The 9,559-nt window shown below is 39.5% G+C and overlaps 1 protein-coding gene across 1 annotated transcript in view; it reads left to right on the top strand.

Annotated features, from left to right (window-relative positions):
- Window positions 1-3,578: 3,578 nt before the first annotated feature.
- The window catches only part of DCC (DCC netrin 1 receptor), a gene marked incomplete at its 5' end in the record, with an annotated part of 102,927 nt that continues 96,946 nt past the window's right edge, over window positions 3,579-9,559 (top strand). The window contains 2 exons of the mRNA XM_061349039.1: window positions 3,579-3,720; window positions 4,868-4,978. Coding sequence (XP_061205023.1) covers window positions 3,579-3,720; window positions 4,868-4,978 — 253 coding nt within the window. The remainder of the gene's footprint in view (window positions 3,721-4,867; window positions 4,979-9,559) is intronic.

The raw sequence follows: 9,559 nt of genomic DNA, 5'->3' as shown, positions 1-9,559 counted from the left end.
ATTCTTACAATCCTCTTGAAGCTGTTTTCCTTTTATGGTTTCCTTAGGAATTCTGGTATAATAGAAAGGAAATGTTTTCTTCCTGTTGGTTACCTCTCGGATGAAGTGTGAAGGAATAGTGCAGTAGTCATTACTGCTCTCTTTCAGCAGAAGAAAGAACAAGAAGCCTGTCAGAGCCTTAGTTATTGATTTTCATGGAGCAACGAGTCATATATTAAGTACTATTGATAAAAAGCATCGTTGTGGTGTCCATGGATACCAGGTTAAGGTGAAAGTGAACTGTTACTGCTACAGTGACAGCTTTAGGTGGATCTGTAAAGAGCCAGCCTTTTCCTCTAATCATAAGGAACTTCTTATTTTTTCTACCTGGAGTGTTAGATCAAACCCATTGCTTCTGTGAGCCCTTCTGTGCAGAGCAGTGCGGTCACTCTTGACTTCAAGGCAGAAGACAAGGTCTTGAAAAAACTGCTCAGCGCATGCAGGTGTTGGAGTTCCAAGTGCTCCGATGCTTTGGCTGGAACTCATTTCCTTCTTTTTAAACCAAATTACTGTCAAGTTCAGGCTGCAGATATGGCTGCAATAGCTCGTCATATCCCTAAAAGCTGCACATGTATAAATCTCACGTGCAATTGTATGCCTGTGTGCAACAGGCTTTGTACTCTGCTGTGTTTGGGCACATATTTGGGCACACATGGAGAACAAGTGTGGACACTGTGATACTTACACCAGCGTGCCCTTCCTTTGGAAGCCTTCAGGATTTTCTCCGCTCAGAAGGGTAGGACCAATGCTGCCTGGTCAGGATCCTGCGCTGAGAAGCCCAGGCTTGTGCAACCTGATGAAGAAATGGCTCAAGAGAAGCTGGAGCCACTCCTGCTCCATTTCCAAAATGGTTATGCCATCTTTTGGTCTGTTAAATGGTTACTGACTGGCCCATGGAGGGATTGAGCCACCCCAATTGCCGGTCTATTGCTTTAGTATTGTTCCAGTATTTAAAGGGTGGCTACAAAGAAGATAGATAGAAACTCTTTTGACAAGGAGTCACATAGAAAAGACGACGGATGGCAGGCATAAGTTACTCCTGAGGAGATCCTGACTGAACACAAGAAGAAAAGTTTTCCCAATGAGAAAAATCAGCCACTGGAAGGGGCAGGTGAAAGATGGAGTTGTTGTTTCTTTCCCTCCTCTGAAAAAAACTATCCAAATGCCCTGCTTTCTCCTCTATCTGTGAAATGGGGCAGTCAGTGCGTCTTCTCCTCATAACTGGGCTGGAATATAGAGAGATGTTGAGGTGTCCATGATGACAGTGTGGCTCCATGTCATGCAGACATCAGAAGAACTGGGAGGGCACCAGTATCAACCAGTGAGTTACCTGTAGATCTCCTCAGAGCTGCCACACTAAGATGTTTTAAAGCCATTCTCTGTGTGTTTGCAGTCTCCCATAAACGTTTTATATGTAGACAATTTCAATATGCAAAGTGACCAAATCTGTTTCTAAAGCAATCACTCTGTGGTTTGAAAAATGGAGTTTGTTCTGCCCTAATGCAAAAAACTCAGCATTATTTCACTCAGCAATGAAACCCTGAAGTATTGATTTTGAAATGTATAATTGATTGTAACAATAAATCACTGGGCAGTATATGCACAAAATTGATTTTTCTATTGCAATAATTAATTGGATATGTGCTATAACATATTTATGCAGGGACTAAGCAACTCAATGATGGCAATAAATTGTATTTGGTCAAACACTATCCACTGTGATGTGGTTGACTTTTCCCTTTGTCTAAAAATTTGTAATACAGTGCTGTAAGAGATAAGATAGGCACAAGTGTGCAATGGTAGGCCTTGCTCCATGACAAACTCTTAATGCCCTGAATAACTTTTATCATGCTGAGGAAAAACACTCAGAGGACTAGAGACTTTCAAGGAACAACTAATGCCCAGGTTGTTCCAGCAGACAAATGTTGATGTACAGTATCAGCTCTCTTATCAGTCCAGCCCAATAAATCTGGTGTTCTTTTCCTGGACAAGATGATAAAAACTGTAATAAAGACTAGAGTGAATAGGCATATGGATGAACATGATATGACGAGCAGGGATCAATAAAGCTTTTGTGGAAGGAAGTCCTGCTTCAAATGCCTATTAAAGCCCTTTGAAGGAATCATTCAGCACATGGGCAAGGAGATCCAGTTGATAGTACTGGCTTGGGTTTCCTAAAGCCTTTTGATAAGATCACTTACAAAAGGCTCCTGCAGAAATGCAGTGTAAGTAAAAAGATCCCTTTGTGATAAACAACCAATGTGATAAAGAGCAAAGGATGGAGGGAGGTGTTGGCTTGGCTGAGGAGTGCTGACGTGGAGCCATCAGTGATGTGTGCTGGGATCCACGTTGGCTAGTGCACAGGATGGAGGGGGAGGAAACAAGCTTTAGCAATTTAGTGTACCATGAACGGAAGCTGGTTGCTAAAAATCCATACAATGTTGAGTGAATGGCAGATAAAAGAGTAGATGAAATTCCGTGTGGTTAAATAGAAAGTGATGCAGTAAAAACATGAGTACCCGTTGCTAAGCCCTGAATTAGCTGCTGCTGCTTGGGAAGAAGGTCTGGCTGTTAAAAGTCTGGAAGCACAATGATCTGTAGTGGTAAAAGCACCACTGAGTGTTGGGATTTATTGGGAAATGAACAGGGTTGAGAAGAAAAAGATTGCTGCAGCAGCACACAGACCTGCTGTGCTCCCTCTGCCTAACACAAGAGGGAAGGTACAAGGTACAGTGGCAGGAATGGCAAGTACATGGATTGGCTTATGGATCACAGGGACAAAATTCCTTCAGGCCTTTCTCCAAGGGGAGAGGTGGCAGAGAGTAGTGTCTGGCCGTGCAGGGGTGGGATGGACTCATGAAGAAGGGATAGTTTCTGTTTGAGGGATTAGGCTGAGATGAAATCCCTCATCCAATGTTGTCAAGCAACATTTAGAAAACAAGCAAGTGACTGGTCTTGGTTAATTGCATTGCTGCTGCCTCTGAAGAAAGCTCAGTGAGAATTCTCTTACATGTTGGGATTGGCAAAGAGTTTGTGCCCAAGAGGTTTGAGTTTTTATATTGATAGGGTAGCATCCCTCGAATGTCTGGGGAACTAAAATGGCACAGAATTGTTAGCACTACTCAGGTTGATATTTGTGTCCTGTGGTCAAAAAGAGGTGACCTTGGCACTTTGGGCTGAAAACCGAAATGAGTTGCAGTGTCTACTCAATCCCGAAGCTGATTTTTCTAGTACCGTATGTGTCCTAGTGGTCTGTTCAAATGAAAAATTCCTCAGAAGGGAGAAAATATACTCTTCAAATCGATTGTCTGCATAGCCATCCACTGCTATAGAATGTACAGTTTTCTTTATGTAAGTGTGACTCTTTTTAGTTTTGATTTGGTTTTCATCTTAAAGTAATAATTTAGTGGAATACATATTGTTATTACAAAAACATACCCTTTTTCATTTTCCTTTTTCCCCCCCCCACTCATTCTATGTTTTACTTCTGTCATATCTTTTAAGTGAATAAAGCAACAATAATATCTCTTCTTTTACAGAGCATCAAAGTTAGCTGGTTGCCTCCACCACCAGGTACTCAAAATGGATTTATTACGGGCTATAAAATCCGGCATAGAAAGACTACCCGCAGGGGTGAGATTGAAACACTGGAGCCAAACAACCTCTGGTACTTGTTCACAGGTCAGTGTTCACATGGTACAGGCTTGCAAGGTTTTGATGAATTAAATGCTTTGGGAATAAAATATACTTTCACTTCAAGGAAGCATTGATTTCTTTGCTGGCAGGTAACATTTATTGTGTTGTACAAAGACAATCTTTATAGTGCTTTTTTTCAAAACCAATTTTTTTCCTTAACGTTTTTATCATATGTTTGTGTGCTGGACCTTAACATTAATGAATTTGAAGCTGAATTTCTAGTGTTTGGTATCTTAAGCCTCAATTGGTATTTTTTAGACCAGTGAGTCAACATCTCCTATGTTCTCATGGGTGCAAAAATGTTGATTTCCCCAGTTTCTTTTCCAAGATTTTCAATGGAAAATATCTCCCCACAGAATAAAAAGTGCAACAGTAGATCATAGCAAAACTATAATTGCGATGAATGAAAGTAGCCAAACGAGTATCATAAGGGTAACAGTGAATTCTGGTATGTGAAAGTGAATTCATTGGCATTCGTGTATTACACCCAAGACATAACTAAGAAAGCAGCAAAGCATCAAGGGAGAAAATTAAAGGTCAGTGGCACCTTTGCCACTGAATTTAGCATAACTATGATTTCACCTCAGATGGCCTGCTTTATGTTTATTTTCACATGTAAAATATGGTCTGTGCTAATTAGAAGTAATTCTGAATCATGTATTTCAGAGTAAACAAGATAATTCAGAATAAACAAGAATAAAACAGGATAATTGGGAGGGGGAGCAGTATTTTATTTCAAAATTGAATAAAACCAGAAGTAGAACACTGTTATAAAGAAGGCCTTTAATAGTGAAATCTCAACTTGGTCATCTAACCTAGGCCCTTGACCAAAGCTCCTATGGGACCTCTTGTGAAGGCTGTATAACTAATGGCTGCACAACAAACAAGTACTTGCTGGGGGGTACACAGCATCTTCAGCAAGTTAAGTTTAAGGTTTCTTCCAACCCAAACCATTCTGTAAGTCTACAAAATATATATACATTTCTACATGTTTCCATATATATGGCAAATCTAGTGGAATATTACTAAAGATTTTGGTATTGTCCTTAATTTATTTTCTTCATCTTCTTCTTCTTTTATGATATTTATGTGGGTTTTTTGCGGGGGGGGTTGTTTTTTTTTTTTTAAACAGGACTTGAGAAAGGAAGCCAGTACAGTTTCCAGGTGGCTGCAATGACAGTGAATGGGACAGGTCCCTCCTCAGACTGGTACACAGCAGAAACACCCGAGAACGATCTCGATGGTAAATGCATCTCTTTTAAAACCTGTTACTTCCTAAAGCCAGCTAGCTGAGGGGTGTCATTGCAGTTGTCACCCAGGCTGAACTTAAGGTGAGACGTTTAGACCTTCTGAACACGCACCAACAGATGTTTTCTTATAATCTCAGGTCCACTACGTCTTAGGTTGTGTTTCTCTGTTGTTAACAGAACTAAGGAGTCAGAAACCTTTGTTAAAACAATCCTGTACTAGAATTTAGCTGCTGAGCATCATGGTCATTTGCAATAATACAGTGAAGTGAACCTGTACCTTCATAAATGATAAACATAATCAAAGAAACAATAAGAATGATGCCAACAATCCTAACAATTCATGAAGCAAATATTCAAATAGGTCAAATCCTGTTTCCCAGCCTTCATTTGCAGATGTTATAAATGCAGGTTGGCAACGAAGCTGAATAATTAGTGAAAGATGACGGGATGCAGATACCTGGAAACTGTGGGCTGTGTAAATCACTGCAGATGCTGACACAAAAGGGAAGAAAAACACTGAAATGAAAGCGTTAGATAAAATGACTGGAATATTTGAAGTAGTAAAGGAATAAAAGGAGAGTAATGAAAAAGTCTACATAAAATTAAACAGAGTGCAAATCAAATGGAACAAAGAATCTGACAGATGGAAGTCACGGCAAAACTACAGACAATCCCTATGAAGGAAGTATGTAGTGGAAAGGAGATGAACAAAAAACAAAAGGAAACTGATGAAAATTGCTAGGATTTTTAAAATAAAATAAGTCACCTAAAAAGGATCAAAGGCAAACTGGATGAAAGAGTAAATAAATACTCAGTTTAAATGCACCATAGTACTTGATGTTGCCTTTCTTTTGACTGGCTGGATTTCCTTATGCTCTCAAAATCAGCCCTTGTAAATTGAAGAATCTCTGCCTTTCCCTATGTCCAAATGCAATTTTCTAGCAGACCAGGAATGACTGCAGTGCATGGCGAGCAAAATGGAAGAACCCAGCACCTGTGGTTTCTCCTTCTGTAAAGAAGAGGTGACACCGCTAGACGCGTTGTAGCTATACCGACGGATCACGACGTGCCACGGTGCATGATGATATCTTTCTAATTATGTTTTGGGTAGGCAGCAATTTGAGAAGCGATGCTGTTGAGGTATAATGAGCTGACTTTTCACTGGTGAGAGGGAAAGATAAATTCTGAGCGCACTGCAGTATGCAGAAAGGAGGTAACACATTTGAGCACATTTGTTTTCACTTGCATTTAGTACACACTACATATATTCCTTTGAAGTTTTGTGCCTCAGTACACATGTGCATGCAAAGATGTTAATCAAGTCCTCACAGGAGACACACCGTGGAAGTGAGTGCATGTGAATAAACTGAAGCAAAGCCATTTTGTTCATGTTTTGTATTTACATGCATTTGCATTTGCAGTAGCGATGAATTATCCTCCTGAAGCTGCCACAGCCTGATGCTGGGAATGCACCGTGTTACAGATCAGTTACAAATGCTGTGATAAACCCTAGGGAAGAATCTACTCATTACTGCTGTTATGCAGAGTCCTGCAAGCATCAGCTAACCAGGCTGGAGCAGAGGCTGGTAACTGCAGTTCCTCTTCCTTCTCTGCTGCCACTGCTGATGCAGTTTCTCTTGCTTTCACTGGAAGCCTGTTCGGCATCAGCAACATGCAGATGACCAGTGTCCCAGAGAACAGTGTTAAATCTGAATGGATATTCGTTTTAATTAGTGTCTTTAAAAAAAGTGCTTAAAATTCCAAAAATAAGGCTGTTCCTTCAAGGTTCCCTAGAAAGCACATGTGCCTTTACCAACAGCTGAGGAGGTCTTAAATATTTATTTTAAGCCTCAAATTTTGAGCTCTAAAAAGAAAAATATAAGAAATTGAAAGCAGTGTTTTCCCCAAAGAGTATGTTTTAAATAGCTTGAGCAAGGATGCAAGAGAATCGCTGATAAACTTAGCACAGGTATCCTCCAGGAAAACAGGTTTAGGATGCTTGGCTTCTGATTACTCCCATTGAAGAGGCGGAAGCTGTTATACGTGTTAGATAGTGATACAGTGCTTTAAGAGCATAACAAGTCAGACTACTACCGTATTGCAATTTATACTGAAAAGCAATGTACGAAACAGATGAACAAAATGGGATGAGTAAAAAGTACCCTGACATAAAACATGTATCTTTGAATATCTCATCAAATTACTGAAGTGAACCAAATGTTAAGGATTTTTCAAGCTTGAAATGGAATTAGAGGTCTTTAAGTAGTACTAAGAGAGGTATTCCCTGTATGAAGACGTGGGTGCTCAAGCCATCACGTAGTAACCCAGTGAAGGACTCAGAGGCACATGTGAGGAGATGTGGATTTCCAGGAAGAAAAGTCACCACAAGCAGGGACACTGAACTTCAGCTTCCATTTCCTTGGAATCTAATTGTTCATAAGGGAAGACAGTAAGGAAAGCAGCACCAAGAAATCTGGTTTCATTGGCAGATCTACCAAGGAACTCTCCTCCTGAGTGCTGGATGATGGGCTATGGGTCTGAATGACATCTACAGCTTGTGTGTCTGAACACTGCATTTGCCTGCAAGTACCCAAAGATTTCCCTACAGGACAGCAAGTGATAAACCCTTGGTGCAGTTAAGAGAGGGACTATAAATGTGGCTCATTTAGGACTTAAGATGAAGAACTTGTTTGGCAGTTCTTGTAGGGGAATGGGATCTCAATGTTGGTTCTTAGAAATAGTTCTGGCATCATGTTCAAGCTCAGAAGAAACATACGAAATAGAAAACATATTGATCTAGAACTGCAAGGCAATGGCCTGACAAGAAAGCAGAAAAGTGAGATACATGTTTCAATAAGAGTTTTACTCTTGGATATCTGGGTGCTGGGACACTGGAAATCAGCAGACCCATGCAAAGGCTGGAGGGTCTGATTTCCTGAAGAATTGGATGGGTTTAGATGTTTGGCCATACGTTATGTTTGGCAGAAGTCCTTATACTCTGAAACATACTTTGTCGTAAAAAGAACTGAAAAAAAAAACTTTGAGGGGAAAAAGCAGTTGATTCTGACATTTGACTATGTGCTATGGGATGTGAACTACATGACACAAACTATAAACTCAGAGCTGTTTCAGACTAAGAACATTTATTCCACAAATTTTTGAAGTAGAGCAAATGAAATTGTAATTAAGTTGCTTTATACAGAAAGCTGAACCAAGAAAATGCCTCTTTAAATAATAACTGTGTTTATAAAACAACAATATTCAAAAAACAGTTCAAAAATATTGTTCACCCTAGGTTCATTTTAGAGGGTTAATTCAAAAGAAGGATACAAAAAGTTAAACTGCATTTTGCTTTTTGAAAGAAGTCATGTTTTAGCTCTGAAATGCCTGAATCTCATATTTGAATTGTCTGAAATAAAGAGTATGAAATGTTTGAATAAAGTAGTTTTAACCTAAACGGCTGCCTAGAGGTATCTGTACTGCAATTGAAACCTCTGTGTTGTGTCAGATGTAAAGATTATCATTTGAAGGCAATAGGTTTTTTGAATGCTCTGATCTCCTTTGCTGCCTGAGAATTGCTACTTTTAGGAAGTTTGAGGAATTGCAGTGTCGCTGCGATACCCAGCTTCTTATTTCAAGGCATCAAGTTGCTATTTTATCTTTGGGGCTTGTAAGAAATACTTCTGTAATTTGTTTTTCAAACAGCACTGCTCAGGAGTAGCTGCTCAAGTAACTTTTGCATTAAAAGAAAGATTGGTACTGGGCTGGGGGTAAATGGCAACTTCACTTGGCTTACGGTGGCACTGTTGGTGCAATCTGTTTCTTTTTGTGAGTAGCTCGTCTTCAGTGAATTTTCTTCATCTTTTAAACAAGACCAATGTTTTGCAATTTTAAGGAGTTGAACGCAAAAGGCCTCTAAAGTTGCTTAAGTGTTTCAGACTGGTAATGTACTAATCAGACATCTCTGAAGGTGCAATGGTTTTTCTGAGTACTCTAATGTGTTCTTAAGAATTCACCTGAAAGCACATAAAATGCCAAGAATGCATGTATGGCACTCCTTACTGAAAAGTGTTAATTCTTCTTTATATTACCTTTTCCAAGGTTTATAGTGGGAATGCTTCACAACTGTGAAGTGTCTTTTGTTGGAGTTTACATCATTTTATAGTATTGCTTTTTTTTCTACCCTGTCCTTGTTGCCTTCCATATAAGCTTTCACCTATTATATTGCAAGCCTTTTTATTGGGGAAAAATAGTAACTTGTCTCTTTCTGCTCTCAAAAAGACAAGTGACTGTGCAGCTCCTCTGAAGAGACTTGTGATATGGTAGTTCTCGGGTAAACTCAAACAAAAGGCATTTACTCATCATTTACCCTTAACAGGAAAATCAGGCTTGTAAGAGGCTAATAGAATCCAAGGGATTAATTACTACTTAATGTACTGAATTTTACCTGGGAATACCTGTAAATAAAGTATCTGGTTCTATTATTTCATTATTGAAATGTTGGTGTATTATTTAAAGCAGCTTCAAAGCAAGAGTTGCATGTCTAAGAGTGCAAGTCACTTCTTGTTTTCATA

The sequence above is a fragment of the Neopsephotus bourkii genome, unplaced genomic scaffold (assembly GCF_033783945.1).
Source record: "Neopsephotus bourkii isolate Nb327-2 ecotype Australia unplaced genomic scaffold, CSIRO-AGI_Nbou_v1 NB_381, whole genome shotgun sequence".
NCBI classification, from domain to species: domain Eukaryota; kingdom Metazoa; phylum Chordata; class Aves; order Psittaciformes; family Psittacidae; genus Neopsephotus; species Neopsephotus bourkii.
Note: the sequence above shows the minus strand (reverse complement) of the source record. Positions and strands in the feature narration are given on the sequence as shown.